Consider the following 21,991-nt stretch of genomic DNA (forward strand, 5'->3'; position numbering starts at 1 on the left):
GACAGAAAGAGAGAGAGGGGCGATGAAAAGGTGAGAGAGTGGGGGGGTAGAGAGAGAGAGAGAGTGGGGGGGTAAAAAAAGAGAGAGAGAGAGAGAGCAGTGCCGCTGTTGGCGTATACTCTGGCGCCCCCTAGCAGTACACTTTAGATGACATGCTGCACTGTAAATCTTCATCAGCAGGGGGCTTCAAAGCAAAAAGGGGAATAAATGCAAATGTTAAGGAGAATTGAGTTGTAATATCACGAAGAAACAATGTGTAGATGTTTAGTTTGTCGTAATGTTACGAGAAACAAAATAAAAATAAAGCTGCAATTTTGGGAAAACAAGGTGTGGAAAGTCATCAAGTTAAAAGTATTCTGTGAATAAAGCCTTGATGATATGAAGAAAAATAAATGATTACGAAAAATAAGTATTTGGGAAATTTTGAGGGCATTGAATCGATCACAACTGGACTGTTTATGACAATCTGAACAGTTTAGTTAAGAATACAATAAGCTGCATAGAGCTGCAGCCATCAAGTAGTAAGTAACAGTAATAGATCGATTAGTTTGTCCAATTAATCGAGTAATCAGTTTAAACCCAATGTGTATTTTAGGGAAAATCCAGGTTTTTGCTTGTCAGAAATGACTCTTTTTTTTCTTTTTATAAATGTACATCATCAACATTGAAATTGCACTTTTTTTAACCAGCGTGCATTAATAACAAAAATGTATGAAAACATTGTTGTGCTGATCACAGCACCCACGCACCCCCACCCTCATGCACACTTTGTTACAGCGGCCGTGTTAAAAATAAGAACTGTCTACGTACTTAAAGTTCCATGCAGTCCTGATTTGATCATTTTGTATTAATTCACTCATTAAACAATTACTTAAAACGAGAATATAAATCTAAGTGTTTTTAATCAAATTAACTGATTTAATGTATTTGTTGCACATTATTTGATATACAGTGCACCCAGCGCTTCACTTTTTCCATATTTTGTCATGTCACACAGCCTTACTCCAAAATTTAATAAATTATTTTTATTCCGCAAAATTCTACAAACAATACCCCACAATGTCAAAAAGTTATTTTTTTTTTTTAGAATTTTTTGCAAATTTATCAAAAATAAATGCTATAGCTCTGACAGAGTGACCATCCGGTTCTTGGTCACCTCCCTGACTCGGGCCCTTCTCCCCAGATTGCTCAGTTTAGACAGACATATTGGGCCCAGCGAAGCCGGCGGCGTTTCTGGGTGTTGTTGATAAATGGCTTTCGCTTTGAATAGCAGAGTTTTAACTTGCACTTACAGATCTAGCGACGAACTGTAGTTATTGACAGTGGTTTTCTGAAGTGTTCCTGAGCCCATGTAGTGATATCCTTTACACACTGGTGTGGCTTTTTGATGCAGTTCCGCCTGAGGGATCGAAGGTCACGGGCATTCAATGTTCGTTTTCAGCCTTGCTGCTTATATGCAGTGATTTTTCCAGATTCTCTGAACCTTTGATGATATTACGGACTGTAAATGGTGAAATCCCTCAATTCCTTGCAATAGCTGGTTGAGAAATGTTGTTCTTAAACAACTTGTTCATGCATTAGTTCAAAAAGTGGTGACGCTCGCCCCATCCTTGTTTGTGAATGACTGAACAATTCATGGAAGATGCTTTTATACCCAATCATGGCACCCACCTGTTCACCTGTGAGATGTTCCAAATAAGTGTTGTTGAGCATTCCTCAACTTTCTCAGTCATTTTTGCCACTTGTGCCAGCTTTTTTTAAACATGTTGCAGGCATCAAATTCCAAATTAACTAATATTTTCAAAAAGTTTGAACGTTAAGTATCTTGTCTTTGCAGTCTATTCAATTTAATATAAGTTGAAAAGGATTTGCAAATCATTGTATTCTGTTTTTATTTACGATTTACACAACGTGCCAACTTCACTGGTTTTGAGGTTTGTAAATAAAAGTCTGCTTACAATGGAACCGATGGGAGCTCCTCTATTCCGCCTATAAAACCCAATAAACAACCACCCCAAAACTGCCAATACTCAATTTACATTTACACTTCACTAATAACCAAGTATTATGGATACTATTATTATTATAAACACTTACAGACAAACTATTTAGAGCAGCACTGTGATTACGAGCTATGTGACATCGGCTGGTGAGCTGCTTTCTCACCTCGAAGCTCGGGAAAGTTTATTCCAGATCATAAATCATGCCTCTCACCTTGACAGTAGAAAGAGGAGGACGTAATCCGACAAGTTGGTACACTTTGACAGCCAATTTAGACCCGGAATAGCTAGAAAGACACAAAAAGACGCTTGGTTCCACCTCCCTTTTTTCTTGGCGAGAATTTTGAGTCTTTTTTAATCTAAACGGGAATATAACAACATTGCATCAGTCGGCATCCTAATGACAGCAGACCTTGTACAGAAAGTGATGTTTTAATATGTTTGTTGATTCTCATGAAGTCTGCAGTGAGTAATAATCAGTGATGTTGAATAAAAAGAAAACGTGATGCCTTTTTTAAATGAATGCGCCGCGTATGCTTAAAATGATCAAAAATAACTACATATTAAATGTTATTATAAATGTGCCTGTTAATACATTACATATATACTTACAGCATGTGTATAAAACCTCAATGGAGGTGTTTGGATGTTTTTTAGGGGCCTTTATAGGCAGAATAGCGCAGCCCCCATGGGCTCCATTGTAGCTGACTTTTGACCGCATTTATTTACTAGTTAGAATGCATTAAAAATGTTCTTGTCTTACATAAAGATTGTGATAGATAGGCAAAATAAAAAAAAATAAAAAGTGCAGTTCCCCTTTGAGTAGCAGTTTTGAGGGGGGGGTGGTGGCAGAAAAAGTATAATATCATGACAATAAAGTTGAATATTATAGGATTAAGAGGAGAATTTTATGAGGAAAAAGAATTGTAAAGAAAGAAAAAAACTGCACAAAATTTACAAAAATAAAGTCATAATATTAATAGAAAAAAGTCATAATCAACATAAGTATTATGACAGGAAGAAATGTCTATAGAAGCACAACATTTCAATATTTAGGTAAAAATACATATTTTTACAGCTGTAAATTGTTGTATCAAACAAAGTATAAACTTGTAATTTTTCGAGAAAAAAAAATTGAGGATTAAGTCAAGAATAAGAAGGTAATAAAGTCTTAATGTGATGAGGAAAAAATAAAAACCTGATGGTGCCAGGCCTTTCGTGACAAAGGGCATGGCTTTGATTCCTGGCCAGGTTTTCAACAGGAAGGACATCCGCCATAAAACCAACCCAAAACCATTCATGCAATTTGAGTCACTGTGGAACACCTGACACGCAAAAGCCAACAGTGAAAACATATATACTGTATATCACAAGAAGAAAGTGTTTGAAAAAAAAAAACACAACTGCAAAAATGGGAATAAAGAGAAAGAAAGTGGAACGTTAGAAAGTCAAAGTTCATATTTGAAGAATGTAGAAAACCCTGTTGTGTTCTATTACTGTTTGTATTATCTGTGTTTTAGCACATAAATACATATATTATTTTTCTAATAGGCATCTAGTGATCTTCTGAATGTGTCATTTGATTGTGTACCAAATGTGTTGCAACAAGTATTTATTACAAACATTGTCTGCATTTGTGAGTTCAATGTGTTTTTTGAGCTGGGTTGTTTATACTAATATTGCAAATTTAATGCATTTTGCCAAAATTCATAGACTAAAATCAAATTCAGCATTATTTGTTAAATGTTCTATATTAATTTGTATGTAGACTCCGAAAGCATACGAATGGCTAAATGAAGTGAAGTATTGGCCACATGATGAGACCAAAGCATTTAGAGCACGCTGTTCAGTATCATTGCCACTGATTGGCTTAGCCTCAGGCAGCATTATATTGGATTAAGAGCGTAAGGGTGACTGAAGGGTGTTATTTCATGTCTAGAGGGCTCTCGTAATGTTAAAATCATATTGAGGTTTCAAAAAGTTGTTGTATGCTATTGCTATGGGAAAATGTTTGGTTTATAATTAATTATTCCTACTTCACAAAAATTAATTTACCACGGTCAACCAATTAACAGCGATAAACAACTTTTTTCTGTATTTGACATCCATCCATTTTCTACCGCTTGTCAAACTAAGTTAATTTTGGGTACTCTAATATTTGTGCATGTTCAGGCACCTGCACGTAGAAGGTCCACAGTGGGGTGGTCACATGTGGCTCACTGAGCATGTGCGTAATTGAATGGGTGGTATCATAGCGGACCGATACGGGGGCCTCACTCCGCCCCAGGTGGAACTACAGGGTGTAGCCACAGGAGCCACCGCACGGACCCCAAACATGCCATGTCAAGCTGTGACCCATGGGTAATTACACCTGTAAGGTCCTCCCCCCTGCACCGTGGTGCCTCCCTGGACAGGTGCAAGGTCAGGGGACGCTTCATTGCAGACATACTTTTTAAGGGGGGAGGGCTATATGTCTTGTTGTGTGACTATCAGAAAGTAATTAGTCACTGAGAGTGGAAAGCAGGGCTCTGTCTGACACGCAAAGATGCAACATGAAGTAATTACTGCTGTTTTGAGGGTGATTTATTTTCCCTTTGAGTAAAAATACAATACATTACATTCAGATGGTTTGTGGTCCCTTTGCGGTCAACAGAAGTAACGGCACCCAGGTCCACACTCTCTCCATACAAGCCAAACACTTCACAGACAGGTGCAGGTGTTATATATTCAGCAATCAGCCCCACACACCCACACACGTAGCCGCACCCACAATCCCAGGCAGGGGCACCGCTAGGGATTTTGGGCCCCATGAAAAGAATCTTTACAGGGCCCCCAACACAGTGTCATTATTTTTTCTGTATTATAATTTCATCATCATTAGGGGCTTCTCTGGGGCCCCCTCCATCATGGGCCCCTAGAATCCGTCTCCTTTACCCCCCCCCCCCCCCCCCCTTTTCGGCGCCCCTGATCCCAGGTGACAAGTGAGAAACAAATCCCTGCCTCTACATGTCTCTTAACGGCATACTTGCCAACCCTCCCGGATTTTCCGGGAGACTCCCGAAATTCAGCGCCTCTCCCGAAAACCTCCCGGGACAAATTTTCTCCCGAAAATCTCCCGAAATTCAGGCTGACTCAGGTCCTCATGGGTTTATTGTTAGGCAGTTTCATTAACGTCCTTCCAGCGCGGCAACAACACACAACAACAGCAGTCACGTTTTTGTATACCGTAAAGCAGTTCGTCTGCCGTAAACAGCAATGTTGTGACACTCTTAAACAGGACAATACTGCCATCTAGTGCATTTGATGAAAGCACTTTTGTGCGTGCCACACATCAATGCATCATCAGAGACAGGGTGTTCAGCATGGTTAGAAAAATAGTGACAGAGAATAGAACAAGGATGGACAATTCAACCCCAAGTATTTCTTATATATATATATATATATACATATATATATATATATATACATATATATATATATATACATATATATATATATATATATATACATATATATATATACATATATATATATATATTAGAGATGCGCGGATAGGCAATTATTTCATCCGCAACCGCATCAGAAAGTCGTCAACCATCCGCAATCCACCCGATCTAACATTTGATCAGAACCGCATCCGTCCGCCATCCGCCCGTTGTTATATATCTAATATAGACGATGCAAGGCATTAGTGAGGTTATAAAGCTTTTGCCTGTTAAAGAAAGGAGACTGATCCAATGCAGCACAGACATTCGCGTGCCACGCTGTCACGACCCAGACGGACACCAGTGCGCAATCATATGGGAGCCGCGCTGAGCGCACCTCCAAGCGCGTCTCGCTGCCGGCGACGGCCGGGTATATGGGCCCGACGCTCCAGCGCCATCCATTTTCAGGGCTAGTTGATTCGGCAGGTGGGTTGTTACACACTCCTTAGCGGGTTCCAACTTCCATGGCCACCGTCCTAGCTGCTGTCTATATCAACCAGGGTGAGCCCCACCCCTTTTGTGAGCGCACTGCGCGCGGAGTGACCCCTGTTACGCGCCCCCAGCAACAGGGGTGGCGGGCAGGTAAGCTGCGCGGGCGGAGCGCGCGGAGTGACCCCTGTTACGAGCCCCCGGCCACGGGGGTGGCGGGCAGGTAAGTTGCTTACCTGCTGCGCGTGACGCCGGCCGCGGCGAAGGCGGACGAGGCGGGGTGTCGGTGCGGTGGGCGCGGTGGTGACCCTGGACGTGCGTCGGGCCCTTCTCGCGGATCGCCTCAGCTACGGCTCCCGGTGGGGCCCTCTCGGGGGAAGGGGCCTCGGTCCCGGACCCCGGCGAGGCGTCGGGGGCCTTCTCCGCTCCATAAAAGTGTCCATCTCTTTTCTTTTTTTTTCTTCTGTTGTGGCATATGCAGCAGGTGCCTGCTCGTTTTTCGTATGTGGGTAACAACATTTAACTATGTATATATATTTCCGAATTGGTTTAACTGCCATCCGCCTGAATCTATTTAAAATCTAATTTTTTTCAACCGCCCGACCCGACCCGACCCGACCCGACCCGACCCGCGGATAAAATCTAATTTTTTTAAATTTCATCCGCCCGATCCGCGGATAATCCGCGGACTCCGCGGTTGTGCCCGCAAACCGCGCATCTCTAATATATATATGAAATACTTGACTTGGTGAATTCTAGCTGTAAATATACTCCTCCCCTTTTAGCCACGCCCCCGTCCCACCCCGACCCCGCCCATCCCCACCCCCCACCTCCCGAAATCGGAGGTCTCAAGGTTGGCAAGTATGCTTAACGGGGTGTTCAGCAAGAGGAGGCCGGACACAAGGACGTCCCTGCTTGTCCCCAATGGCGGATGAAAGTGGGTGCAGGACATTGAAGCAGGAAAGCTACACTGTAGTTTGAGACTAAACTGCATGGAACATTTCAAAATAAAAGGTAGCTTGTGCAAAACAGTAAGTCGTGCCCGCCCACCTTAGACATTACATCATCATCCCCACACACACACACCCACGAAACACTGAACAGGACTTGTAAAGACGCCCATATGGTCACGAGCCCGCGTTGAGGTTCTTGTTTTTCCTTCACTACTTGAAGACTTTTTGGAGTATGTTTTCGAATAATTTTCAAAATAAATGAGTAACAACAGCAGATTCTGTCATAATATCAACATCTCATATTGATTCTGTAATATCACACAATAGATGTATGCTTAGTTTTTAAGTAACATTTTAGAAAAACAGTTTTTTAACATCCATCCATCCATCCATTTTCTACCGCTTATTCCCTTTGGGGTCGCGGGGGGTACTGGAGCCTATCTCAGCTACTATCGGGCGGAAGGCGGGGTACACCCTGGACAAGTCGCCACCTCATCGCAGGGCCAACACAGATAGACAGACAACATTCACACTCACATTCACACACTAGGGCCAATTTAGTGTTGCCAATCAATCTATCCCCAGGTGCATGTCTTTGGAGGTGGGAGGAAGCCGGAGTACCCGGAGGGAACCCACGCAGTCACGGGGAGAACATGCAAACTCCACACAGAAATATCCCGAGCCCGAGATTGAACCCAAGACTACTCAGGACCTTCGTATTGTGAGGCAGATGCACTAACCCCTCTTACACCGTGCTGCAGTTTTTTAACATTTTAAATATAAATAACATTTTAGAGAGACATCAGTCTGGTTTCAGAATGAACTACAGTACGGAGACAGCACTTTTAAAGATTTTAAATGACAACAGGTGGAATTAGGTTAATAAAAAATTAAGTGTTGGTTCTGCTGGATCTAAGCACTGCTTTTGACACAGTAGACCAGGGGTAGGGAACCTATGGCTCTCGAGCCAGATGTGGCTCTTTCGATGACTGCATCTGGCTCTCAGATACATCTTAGCTAACATTGCTTAACACGATAAGTATTGAATAATTCCGCTGGTAATCACAGTGTTAAAAATAACATTCAAAATATAAAACATTCTCATGCATTTTAATCCATCCACCCGTTTTCTACCGCACCTGTTCAAGAAGTTGCATTAATGGTAAGAAGTATTTTATTTACTATTGGTTAGCTTCATAATAACAATGTTATTAAAAAGAATAAGAGACTTATTGTACTCTAAAAATGTTGGTCTTACTTAAGAATGCACACATTTAGTTGTATTCGGTGTTAAAAAATATGATATGGCTCTCACGGAAATACATTTTAAAATATTTGGCGTTCATGGCTCTCTCAGCCAAAAAGGTTCCCGACCCCTGCAGTAGACCATCACGTTTTATTAAAGAGACTTTGACACCTGGTGTGCTTCTCTGGTACTGTTTTTAACTGGTTCCGCTCCTATCTCACAGACAGATGTACTCAGTGGGCTAGTGGTTAGAGTGTCCGCCCTGAGATCGGTAGGTCGTGAGTCATACCAAAGACTATAAAAATGGGACCCATTACCTCCATGCTTGGCACTCAATATCAAGGGTTGGAATTGGGGGTTAAATCACCAAAAATGATTCCCGGGCGCGGCCACCGCTGCTGTGCACTGCTCCCCTCACCTCCCAGGGGGTGAACAAGGGTGATGGGTCAAATGCAGAGAATAATTTCGCCACACCTAGTGTGTGTGTGACAATCATTGGTACTTTAACTTTAACTTTTAAGTAAGCATGTTCCTCAGGAGGGAGGGGTTCCTCAAGGCTCAGTTTTAAGTCCTATTATTTTTCATCTTTATATGCTTCCTCTTGAGGACGTCATTAGGAGACACAGCCTCAGTTTCCACAGTTATGCTGATGATACACAGCTGTACATCGCCATGTCTCCTGATGACACAGGACCAATAGATCTACTTTTTAACTGCATTGTAGACATCAAGTCATGCGTGGCAGTCAAGTTCCTACAGCTCAACCAGGACAAAACAGAGGTTGTACTTATAGGCCTTGAAGACCAGAGGGAGAAACTTTTACCAAGATTTCAAACCAACAAAGTCTATAAAAAATCTGGGCATCATTTTAAACTCTAAGCTGACTTTCATCCCACATATTAAAAATATTACAAAAATAGGTTTTTATCATCTTAAGAACATAGCCAGAGTCCGTCGGTTTCTGTTTTAGGCCAACACAGAGGTTAGCGGGCTTTTTTATTTCCTGTCATTGAGATTATTGTAATGCCTTGCTCTCTGGCCTTCCCAAAAAGAATATCAAAAGTCTACAATTATAACAAAACTCAGCTGCAAGCGTGCTGACGAGGACCAGAGGGTGGGAGCACATTACACCAGTTTTAAAGTCGCTGCATTGGCTTCCCGTCCGCTTCAGGGTCCATTTTAAAGTTCTAGTTTTAGTTTTTAAATGTCTTAATGGCCTTGCACCTTCTTATCATATATTTTAGCTTTACCTACTCAGTGGCCTAGTGGTTAGAGTGTCCGCCCTGAGATCGGTATGTTGTGAGTTTAAACCTCGGCCGAGTCATACTAAAAAACTATAAAAATGGGACCCATACCTCCCTGCTTGGCACTCAGCATCAAGGGTTGGAATTGGGGGTTATATCACCAAAATGATTCCCGGGCACGGCACCGCTGCTGCCCACTGCTCCCCTCACCTCCCAGGGGGTGATCAAGGGGATGGGTCAAATGCAGAGGACAAATTTCACCACACCTAGTGTGTGTGTGACAATCATTTGTACTTTAACTTTAACTTTACCAAATACTAGAATACCAGAACAAAGACCCACGGTGAGGCGACATTTAGCCACTATGGGCCCCACCTGTGGAACAGCTTGCCAGAGAGCCTCAGGACTGCAAAGAGCAAAAAAAAAAAAAAAAAAAAGTCTAAAGACACACCTTTTTAATCAGGCTTTTCACTAACCACAATATATATATATATATATATATATATATATATATATATATAGTATAAAACATATTAAAATATATGTACATGTACGGCATTAATTTTATTTATTCTCCAATGTGGATGCCTCAAAGGTGGTATTTTACCTCAAATCCTCAGTGCCATGCCATGTTTTGTTTTTGCCTTGTTATTGTCAATAGTGCTGTATGTGTGTGTGTGTGTTTTCTTCTCTTCTTCTATAATTTTTTGTTTGTTTTGTTTTGTACAGCACTTTGTGCTTGCCACTTGTCTGTGCACGAAGAGTGCTAAATAAATCAAGTTTGATTTGATATCATATTACTGTAATCATGAGCAAATATCACAATGACAGTGTACATTCCATACCAGCTGCATGTTGATATTCTCAAAACATTGCTTTTTACAATGAAGTGTCAATACACCAACATCATATAATCCTTGTCATACTGAGGTACTGTCCCGTGTTGTTTCATTATATTCAATACATACAGTACACAGTTACACCTATTAGAATCAGGGGAAAAAAACAAATATTATACTGTGCTGCAAAATAATACTGTAAGTACAGTATTTACAACGCGTCACTTTTTCCACAGCTTTATTCCAAAATGGAATACAATTAATTTTGTCCTCAACATTCTCCAGACAATACCCCATAAAAACAATGTAAAAAGATTTTTATTTTGCTAATTTGTTAACAAAATTAAAAAAACACATGTCCTTAAGTACTCACAGCCTTTGCTCAATACTTGCAGCAATTACAGCCTCAAGTCTTTTTGACATTGTCATTATGGGGTATTGCCTGTAGAATTTTCCGGACAAAATAATAAAAGGTGGAAAAAGTTAAGCGCTTTCCGGATGCACTGTATCTGTGCAGTAAAAATGTGAGGTAAGTACTTTGTATATAGCTGATCCGACCTGATTTGACTTACAGTATTGCAGTATTTGATGGTATATTGAAGTGGTGACATGCTTTCATTCATTATTGTGATTGATTTGTTGTAGAAGCTATCCCTTACTGTGTTTGTCTTCGTTCTCAGCATCCTGTATCGCCTGCCAGAGGGCAGCAGCTCAAACAGCAGTTGTCCTGAGTGTGTGTGTGTGTGTGGTCTTGCAGGTAGATGCTGGTGCCCTTTTGAAAGCACAGGAGGTGCACAGGAGCTGCAGTATATCAGCACACTCTGTATGGAACAGCAGTAGAAGACGGTCAGCAGCGCCACCCTCAGGTTGTCATCAGATTTTTAAATATAACTACAGTTGTATCGTGATATCATTCTCCAAAGTCTTGAAAGCAACATCAGACATCAATACTGTTACTGTACAACAGCTAGTACAATAGCTGTAGTGTGATATTATTGGTATTGTAAGTAAGAGATCCCGCTAATATTGCCAAAATCTAAGATAGGCTCCAGCTTTGGGTGGGATGGGATCATTTCCATGCTGTAATAACAGCTGTGTCATGATATCACTCTCAAAACGTCAGTATCTTTACAGTGAAGCATCAATACACCAACATCCTATATGAATACTAAGATACTGCACATACTATCAGTGCATCTACAGTGTGCTAATAACACAACATAACAGCTGTATCATGATATCGTTCAGCAAACGTCATTTTCATTTACAGTGAAGCACCAACATCAGATATCAATAGTGTGATACTGCACAATAGCTGTATTGTATTGTGATATTGTAATTGTTGGCACAATATCTGCTAATATTGTACTATCCTTGCATCTACTGTGTGGTATCAATACACTAAAATCAGATTTTTATACTGTATCGTGATATCCAGTGTGAAGCGACTGGGATGGGACTGGGAATCAGCACCTCCAAGTCCGAGTCCATGGTTCTCTCCCGGAAAAGGGTGGAGTGCCATCTCCGGGTTGGGGAGGAGATCTTGCCCCAAGTGGAGGAGTTCAAGTACCTCGGAGTCTTGTTCACGAGTGGGGGAAGAGTGGATCGTGAGATCGACAGGCGGATCGGTGCGGCGTCTTCAGTAATGCGGACGCTGTATCGATCCGTTGTGGTGAAGAAGGAGCTGAGCCGGAAGGCAAAGCTCTCGATTTACCGGTCGATCTACGTTCCCATCCTCACCTATGGTCATGAGCTTTGGGTCATGACCGAAAGGATAAGATCACGGGTACAAGCGGCCGAAATGAGTTTCCTCCGCCGAGTGGCGGGGCTCTCCCTTAGAGATAGGGTGAGAAGCTCTGTCATTCGGGGGGAGCTCAAAGTAAAGCCGCTGCTCCTCCACATCGAGAGGAGCCAGATGAGGTGGTTCGGGCATCTGGTCAGGATGCCACCCGAACGCCTCCCTAGGAAGGTGTTTCGGGCACGTCCGACCGGTAGGAGGCCACGGGGAAGACCCAGGACACGCTGGGAAGACTATCTCTCCCGGCTGGCCTGGGAACAACTCGGGATCCCCCGGGAGGAGCTGGACGAAGTGGCTGGGGAGAGGGAAGTCTGGGCTTCCCTGCTTAAGCTGCTGCCCCCGCGACCCGACCTCGTATAAGCGGAAGAAGATGGATGGATGGATATCGTGATATCAGATAGGGATAATGCACAATAGCTGTACTGTGAAGTGAAGTGAATTATATTTATATAGGGCTTTTCTCTAGTGAGTCAAAGCACTTTACATAGTGAAACCAAATATCTAAGTTACATTTAAACCAGTGTGGGTGGCACTGGGAGCAGGTGGGTAAAGTGTCTTGCCCAAGGACACAACGGCAGTGACGAGGATGGCAGAAGCAGGGATCGAACCTGGAACCCTCAAGTTGCTGGCATGACCACTCTACCAACCGAGCTATACCTATGAGTTACTTTAGTGAAAGCATTGATGTTAATATCATGAAAATAATGAATTAAAACTCACCCTGTATGAGACAAATCTTGTTCAGCAGGACCCTCAGGCTGCTGGAAAGCAATACAAATTAGTCTTGTCATTTTAATAATAATAATAATAAAATACACCTGTCTGTCACAGTCTCTTCCATTCAAACCTCTCCGTCACCCCAGGTAAGACCAAGAAGTTGCCAAAGGAATAGAAGGACAAGATTGTTGACCTGCACAAGACTAAAACGGACTACAAGCATCTTGGTGAGAATCAGACGGTATTGAAGCAAAATGTTTACATGACATAGAACTGTGGGTCTCAAACTTCGGAAAAAACTTGACTCCCCCAGTACCACCATGATGACCAACATTGAAATACGGTAGCATAGTAGGCATAAATAGTCATTAAAACAAGGCAGAGGTTTTATTTTAAGAAGTATATTTAATATTTTTCCCACTGTAAAACATGACACAGTAGCCAATACACCCCCATACCATCACAGATGCTGGCTTTTCAACTTTGCGCCTATAACAATCCGGAATGTTCTTTTCCTCTTTGGTCCGGAGGACACGACGTCCAGTTTCCAAAAACAATTTGAAATGTGGACTCGTCAGACCACAGAACACTTTTCCACTTTGTATCAGTCCATCTTAGATGAGCTCAGGCCTAGCGAAGCCGACAGCGTTTCCGGGTGGTGTTGATAAACGGTTTTCGCCTTGTATAGGAGAGTTTTAACTTGCACTTACAAATGTAGCGACCAACTGTAGTTACTGACAGTGGGTTTCTAAAGTGTTCCTGAGCCCATGTGGTGATATCCTTTACACACTGATGTCGCTTGTTGATGCAGTACAGCCTGAGGGATCGAAGGTCACAGGCATAGCTGCTTACGTGGAGTGATTTCTCCAGATTCTCTGAACCCTTTGATGATATTACGGACCGTAGATGGTGAAATCCCTAATTTCCTTGCAATAGCTGCTTGAGAAAGGTTTTCTTAAACTGTTTAACAATTTGCTCACGCATTTGTTGACAAAGTGGTGACCCTCGCCCCATCCTTGTTTGTGAATGACTGAGCATTTCATGGAATCTACTTTTATACCCAATCATGGCACCCACCTGTTCCCAATTTGCCTGTTCACCTGTGGGATGTTCCAAATAAGTGTTTGATGAGCATTCCTCAACTTTATCAGTATTTATTGCCACCTTTCCCAACTTCTTTGTCACGTGTTGCTGGCATTAAATTCTAAAGTTGATTATTTGCACAAAAAAAAAAAAAGTTCATCAGTTTGAACATCAAATATGTTGTCTTTGTAGCATATTCAACTGAATATGGGTTGAAAATGATTTGCAAATCATTGTATTCCGTTTATATTTACATCTAATACAATTTCCCATCTCATATGGAAACGGGGTTTGTACATACATACATATATATATATACACATATATATACACATATATATATATGTATATACATATACACACACATATATATATATATGTGTGTGTGTATATATATAAATAGACCAATTTGCTTCTCATAAATATGTGCTATAATCTGATACACCTATTGAATGAGAAAAATCTTATTTTAATAAAATGCATTCATAACGAAGACCAATTAATATCTGAAATCAAGGTCAAACAAAAAAAACATTTCTTCCAAGTTTATTTTATGATAGAACAATTGATGTAAAATCTGTGATTTTTATTTAAGATATTTTTCTCTTTCCAGTCGTATGACAGTAGTTTACACTAACCATGACCTCAAAATCTTCTCCTAATAAATCTTCAGGAATTTGGTTCTAACATCTACTATAACAAACATGTCTGACAGCCTGCTTCATGTTTATCAGAAGAGGAAACATGAAAAATCCTCAGGCTTTGTTTAAAAAAAAACAAAATAAAAACCTGCCAGCGAGCAGATGAAGTTGATGGTAACTGACTCTCAAATTTGATTTGCCTTTTTCTGAAACAGACAACCCTCAATTTCTCTCATCTCAAGGTTTACATACTCAGATGTTCCATTTAACCTGCTTTCTGTAATACCCCCCAGTGGAAAGCATTTATTTATACAGATGTTTTTTGTTTTTTTGCCACTTTAATTTTTGCTTTGTTCTTTTCTTGTTTGCCCTTTTTAAAAATGTCTTCTCATTCTTTAATGGGTTATTTTTTTCTTTTCTTTTGTTGTCCTTCAATCTCCTTGTTTTATTTCCCTTTATCCAAGTTTTTCTCTTTAGATTTTCCATTTACTTGTTGATATATTATTTTTCCCAATTTCAATATAATTTGTACACATTTTTTTGTTGTTTGAAGGGTTCTTTTGAGCCATACAATTATTTCTATCTGTTTGACCTTTTTTTCTTTAAACATTTTTCCTTCTTTTGTTTTTCCTAAATATTTCTTTTAGAACCCCTCACCCCATTTTCCATACATTTTTCATTGTTTCTACATTTGTTTTTTCACACAAAAACACACCAACTAAACTTTTCCCCCTGTATGGATTGATCATTTAATTCATCTTTCCCAATCAGTATGATGCCACGACATCTGTCAGATGTGCAAAGCAACCACAGATTAGCCATAAAATCCTGGCCAAGTGTCACGTTTAGACTGATGTCCCCACATAAAACATAAGTAACTTAACAGTACAAACAGACACACTCAACAGAAGAACTGTGTCATCCTCTTGACAATTAAATGTAAACATGAACATAATGCTAAACATGTTTAATTAACAAATTGCATATACATTCCCTTCTTCTTTAAGTCACTTTGCTCATGCAAAGAGAAACACGATTAATATAGATTAAACATGAATTATATTTAATTGTAATTAATGCAAAGCAAATGTAAATTGTTTGACAGCAGTAGTTTATATTACCAGATATTGTATATCATTTGATAGGTGATTATTTTTTGATTTTGCAAACTATATCACCTGTCTAAGCTAATAAACTAACAATACAAATGACATTTTATTTTCAGTCTGGTCACATACTTGTTTTATTGCAGCATACTTCTGTGTACACATTTCATTCCTTTCCACAGGACGGTGAGAATCACTATTTTTGATTAATTGTTACAAGTTTTAATCTTTCATGACACATTAAAAGGGTTATTAGTCATTAAAAACACTGACTGCATGTCAATAATAGAAAAATAAATAGAGAAACTCCTTTCTTTAAGTTTGTTTGTTTTGGATGGACAAACAAGTTAAGACTGTGGGGTGAATTGGACGTTGTATTTTGTCCAATCTTTCAGTGGAATGTTTTCAAATATTAAACAGCAGTAGGGAAAAGCCCCGAGCAAAGTTGCTGTGTTGAAACTGTAAAAAAAAAATTAAAAAAAATAACACGTCAACTGAGTCATGAATAGCAGGAGTGAATAATATAAAAGGCAAACACAGCCACCATGCTTTTGAATTAGCGATTGTCTGTGACTTCATTCTGTTCTGTTTGTGCTGCTGGCACACATATTTACACAAATCAGAGGTCCTACTTCTGCACCTGTGCATGCCACCAAGGAAGGCACTAACATTCATTAAGACTCAAAGCCGACAAACCGGAAAAGTTGCAAAAAATGTGCTCCTCCTAAAAAAAAAGAAGAGAAAAAACAACAACAAAAAAAACAATATGTACACGAGTTACGAAGGTGTTTTTTGTTTTCCAGAAAGTGCACTAACAGTCAGTGTCAGGCTATATAAGACACTTGGGAAAAGTAAGAACAACAAACTCTACACATAAAATTTAAGGCCAACAGTTGCATCACCAGGCGGAGTACCGTGGAGGTGTCCCGATAATAACAGACTAGATGAAAGGGGCGCCAAAACATTTGAGGCACCATTGCACGTTGGCGCTGGGCGGCCGGTCAATGTGGTGCAGAGATTTGAGTTGCTCCTTGCTCAGATTCTCGTAGGCCAGCAAGTACTCCCTGTCAAAGGCCTCTAAGCAACAATATAACTTGAGTTAGAAAAGCAGAAACAATACAAATAAATGGTGTTATGATGCAGCGTTCACTCACCGACGTCAATGTTTTCCCGTCCCAAGGCCACAAGTGAGAGAAACAAAATTTCTCTGTAAATACTCCTTGAAGAAATAACAAAAATGGCATAATCATATGAAATGTATTTATTTAAAACGATCACACGGGGTGTCCTTTTTTTCCCACTGTAAACGATTTGTGGCGTCTAAAAGTTGTAATTTTGCTAGGAATAAAAATATATTTTACAAAAATTAAAAATATACATACAATATGCAAGGTGGCGGGGCTCTCCCTTAGAGATAGGGTGAGAAGCTCTGTCATCCGGGAGGAACTCAAAGTAAAGCCACTGCTCCTCCACATCGAGAGGAGCCAGATGAGGTGGTTCGGGCATCTGGTCAGGATGCCACCCGAACGCCTCCCTAGGGAGGTGTTTAGGGCACGTCCGACCGGTAGGAGGCCACGGGGAAGACCCAGGACACGTTGGGAAGACTATGTCTCCTGGCTGGCCTGGGAACGCCTCCGGATCCCCCGGGAAGAGCTGGAAGAAGTGGCTGGGGAGAGGGAAGTCTGGGCTTCCCTGCTTAGGCTGCTGCCCCCGCAACCCGACCTCGAATAAGCGGAAGAAGATGGATGGATGGATGGAATATGCAAGGTTCTGGGACTGCAGTTATTGATTATTTAAATAATAGATTAATCGATTGATTAGTTTGTTCAATTAATTGAATGAACCACACTTTATAGCCTCAATGCATATTTTGAACAAATTTAAATTAATTGTCTATCTGTGTTGGCCCTGTGATGACTTGGCGACTTGTCCAGGGTGTACCCAGCCTACCGCCCGAATGCAGCTGAGATAGGCTCCAGCACCCCCATCACCCCAAAAGGGACAAGCGGTAGAAAATGGATGGATGGATGAAATTAAATAAACAAAAATCTTAGTTTGCCATAACCTTCATTCTTTTTTCAAAGAAATACATAATCATCAATATTGAAATTGCATTTTAAACACGTGTGCAATAATGAAATGAAAATATATTAAATATAAGTTGATATTTATATATAGTCTCATGTGCGCTCTATTACAGAGTGTGGAAACTACCTGCACATATTTCAAGATCCAGGGACATCATGCAGTCCGGATTTCATACATTTTGTTGCAGCTCTATAAGGTTTATACTAATATGTTTTGTCATTAATAAAATAAAGCTGGCATGTACATCTACATGGGTTGCTTGACAAAATGTATAATATCAAAATAGAACCCGCATCTTTCAATTTTCTTTAGTGTGCGGCCTCCCAGAAGTCATGAGAATTGTTGAGATTTTTACAATTCCGATTAAATTTTCAATTTTGCTTAAGGAATCAGTTCTTTATCGGTTCTCTTATTGATTCTCATTAGGATAAAAGGATAAACACGCTGATTAGCGTTAATCTTATTTAGTTTAGAAGAAACTTGAATGTACAAACGCAACAGTGAGGTCCATAAGAGGCCGACAACCTCCATGGGGTGCCAGGGTCAGGACTCAAGGTTTCCCCAGAAGAAAAAAAACTTTTAAAATTAACTATTATGTAATAATACAATCAATAGTCTACTGTAGACATAAAAAAATACATACAATTATTATTTTCAAAAGAATATATGAGCGGACCACTCAAAAGTAAACCAGTCAGCTAGTGACAAATACAAGCAAGTCAAGTCCAATAAAAGTGTGCATTCTGCAATTCTGCAAACATCAGCTATAAACATTAAGCACTATTTTGCTGAAAAATAACCATATGTGTTTTCTTCTCAGGAAGGATATGATATTTTTCTGACTATTGACAGTGTCTCCACTATGGAGACCAATTCTCAGACAGGGAGGAGGCATGCAGCCTGCCAGTCAGATTTGCATGATAAGTATTTATGTCATGTTTACAGTTATTAACAGCCTTTTTTACAATGAGGTGCTAACATGACAGGCAGTGTTCATTAGTTAGTTAGTTGATTAGTTAGTTACCTGCAGTATATCTGCGACATCGCTGCTGTTGCTGCTAGTGGAGATTCACTTGCGGCTTGGACAGGCTCAAAATCGCGTCGATCGTTCAAAGTTTTCACATTCTGTGTGTGCTACTGTTACTGCTAGTATTTCCTCTGTTTAATGAAAGATCCACTTTGCAAGTATTGCACATTGCCCTTATGTCTTCCTTTCCCGTGAATATCTCTCCAGTTTTTGTGCCACTTCCACAGAAATCGATAAGGGCATCGTTAACAAAATTGGCAAATGATTCCCAGGAATCGAAACATTGGGAGCTGATTTTCCATTCCCGTCCCCAGACCTCAGTGAAAAAAATTTGTACACCCCTGCCCTAAAAAATACAGTGAGTCTTTTGTACAGTGCATTGAGTTGTGTGAGAAATTCCAGGTCAATCTGAAAAATGCTAATAGTGCTACCATGTGGTGCATCGGTCATACGAATAAAAGCATGTGCGACATAGTGGGTGTTTGTGATTTGGCACATTGTCACCAGGAGCAATGCGTACGTACCTCTGCCGTTTGATGCCCTCCGGAAGCCGTTTGCTCTCTCGGATCAGCAGGTTGATGGGCCCGTATACGTCGTTGGTCTGGATGTTGCGGACAATGGTGTTGAGGAGCGTGCGAATATCCTGATGGTCCGTCGGCGCCAACGTCCCCTTTTTTTCCACTGGGAAAACAACATGGAGAAATGAGCTTGAATGAATATGAGCCTCCGCTCGGCCATTTTCACCCACGTAAGGTCCTCCAAAGCAGGTAGAGGGGTTCTCCTGCGTCTTGGTGCAGGTTGATGTTGTCCCACAGCAGCAGGATGTATACTTGCTTGCTGTCCTGGGATAGTGATGTCAGTGGAAGCTGCACAGACACTTGTTTTAGTGGTTGGAAAAAAACAATAATAAGGGCAGGGCTCATTGAAGGATGAACCTGCGCTCCGTTGTTGCAGTGTTCAGAGGTCAGGATGAGGCCGGGTAGGTGACTGGGAAGGTCCAAACGACGAAAATACCAAACAAGGTTCCAGAAGATGATTGGATGCTGGCTAAGGAACTTGTGGGTGTAAATGACCTGTCAAAATCACATTAAATTAGTTTCACAACAGTAAAGGATGCACATGCATGTCTGTGTTTGTGAATGTTTGTCACCTGATCTCCCTCATTCTCCAGGAGGGTCTCCAGTTCTTTGCGCAGCACCAAGGGACTGAGGTACGGCACAGACACAGGCTTGGGGTTCGGCCTTGTTGCGGTCATTCCTTCCTGTTGGTCGTTAATACCAAGGCTTAGCGACACGCATTACAAAGCAGGTTAGGGTTTTTTGTTTTTTTTAAAACCTACCGACACTTCATGCAGACTGCAGGGGAGACTGGTGGTGGAGACGCCGTGGCCGGGTCCAAGATACGAGTCCAGGCCCTGCAGCGGGCCGCCGACGCTGTTGCTGCGTGTGAGAGACGTGCCACTGCTGGTCTTGGCTGACGCCTGGTGCTCCAGTAGGCCCAACGGATCAGACTGCACTGGCTCTGGAATTAGGCTTAAGACACAACAGGAAGACCGTAACTCCAAACAAAAAGTTAAAGTATGGTGATTAGGTGATGTAGGGATGGGTACCAAAATTTGGTTTTATAATAAAAAGTAGCATGCCTCAATTGTGCGCCAAATGAATGCACACTCTGCCACCTGCAACATGTACTTAAAGGGGAACCGTACTTTTTGGGGAATTTTGCCTATTGTTCACAATCTATAAAAGACATGACTAAGAATTTATTTTTTTATACATCCATCCATCCATCCATCCATTTTCTACCGCTTGTCCCTTTTGGGGTCGCTGGAGCCTATCTCAGCTGCATTCGGGCGGTAGGCGGGGTACACCCTGGACAAGTCTCCACCTCATCGCAGGGCTGTGTTTTTTTTTTTTTTTATGCATTCTAAATATTAAATAAATGCTCTCTATTCTGCCTTTATTATAAAACCCTTAAAAAACATACAAACAACTCCACTGAGGTTTTATATACCGTATTTTCCGCACTATAAGGCGCACCTAAAAACCTCCAATTTTGTCAAAAGCTGACAGTGCGCCTTATAATCCGGTGCGCCTTATATATGGACCAATATTGAGCCACAACAAACCTAAACTTCATTTTCATAAAGTTTAGGTCTCGCAACTACGGTAAGCAGCCGCCAACTTCTTTTTCCCCCGTAGAAGAAGAAGCGCTTCTTCTACGGTAAGCAGCCGCCCCTGTAGAAGAAGAAGAAGCGCGCGGTGCATGCTGGGATATATGACTGCGCGAGGCGTGCCGTTTTGATTTCCATTTGTTTGTTTATGTAAACACTCCAAAATGGCTCCTATTAAGAGACACGCTTACAACGCAGAGTTTAAACTTAAGACGATCAGTCACGTAGTACAACACAGGAATAGAGCAGCAGCGACACTGATTCCATTAATGACGACTTTGACGAGACGGAGCCGGGCATGTTGGATGCCTTATCCGCCCAACTGTTTAATTCGGACACTGAAGAAGAAGAATTTGAGGGATTCGTGGATGAGGAATAACTTCATAAAGTGAGCTTTACATGTTTATTTTGTGTGTTGTGTTGTGTGACATTAACGTTTGAGCAACGTTGAGTAATTGATATATTGTTATTGCTCTGCACTATTTCAAGTGTTACTATATTGTGATTGCACTAACGTTTGATTTACCGTAACAGAATCACTGTTTTTTACGTGTTTATTGAATCAGGGAAAAGTTCCCCTCCACTATGTGATATACTGTAAATGTTGCACTACTGTTATACCTTGCTGTTGTTAAAAGATAAACAAAACACCACGTCACTGACTTTACCTCAGGGAAAATAATAAAACAGCTGTTCATTCATTTTGGGAGTGAACAGAGTTGTCAGAACGCTGGTTTGTAATCTATTAATAAAGTTTGACTGACCTGACTGTTTTGTTGACATTCCCTTTAGCACAACTCCATCTAATGGATGCATAGGAGCGCCTTATAATCCGGTGCGCCTTATACAGGTAAAAGCCAGTAAATTAGAATATTTTGAAAAACTTGATTTATTTCAGTAATTGCATTCAAAAGGTGTAACTTGTACATTATATTTATTCATTGCACACAGACTGATGCATTCAAATGTTTATTTCATTTAATTTTGATGATTTGAAGTGGCAACAAATGAAAATCCAAAATTCCGTGTGTCACAAAATTAGAATATTACTTAAGGCTAATACAAAAAAGGGATTTTTAGAAATGTTGGCCAACTGAAAAGTATGAAAATGAAAAATATGAGCATGTACAATACTCAATACTTGGTTGGAGCTCCTTTTGCC

General features: G+C 40.9%; 1 protein-coding gene across 3 annotated transcripts in view; it reads right to left on the bottom strand.

The window, feature by feature from the left end:
* Positions 1 to 14,324: 14,324 nt before the first annotated feature.
* dennd4c (DENN/MADD domain containing 4C) overlaps positions 14,325 to 21,991 on the bottom strand; it is a 75,868-nt gene continuing 68,201 nt past the window's right edge. For all 3 annotated transcript variants that reach the window (XM_061959237.2, XM_061959235.2, XM_061959238.2), the window contains 7 exons: positions 19,996 to 20,188; positions 19,807 to 19,917; positions 19,592 to 19,729; positions 19,405 to 19,522; positions 19,181 to 19,337; positions 16,696 to 16,760; positions 14,325 to 16,618 (listed from right to left, as the gene is read on the bottom strand). In XM_061959237.2, coding sequence (XP_061815221.1) covers positions 16,482 to 16,618; positions 16,696 to 16,760; positions 19,181 to 19,337; positions 19,405 to 19,522; positions 19,592 to 19,729; positions 19,807 to 19,917; positions 19,996 to 20,188 — 919 coding nt within the window. In that variant the 3' untranslated portion in view covers positions 14,325 to 16,481. The remainder of the gene's footprint in view (positions 16,619 to 16,695; positions 16,761 to 19,180; positions 19,338 to 19,404; positions 19,523 to 19,591; positions 19,730 to 19,806; positions 19,918 to 19,995; positions 20,189 to 21,991) is intronic.

Source organism: Nerophis lumbriciformis, linkage group LG05 (genome assembly GCF_033978685.3).
Source record: "Nerophis lumbriciformis linkage group LG05, RoL_Nlum_v2.1, whole genome shotgun sequence".
Classification (NCBI taxonomy): domain Eukaryota; kingdom Metazoa; phylum Chordata; class Actinopteri; order Syngnathiformes; family Syngnathidae; genus Nerophis; species Nerophis lumbriciformis.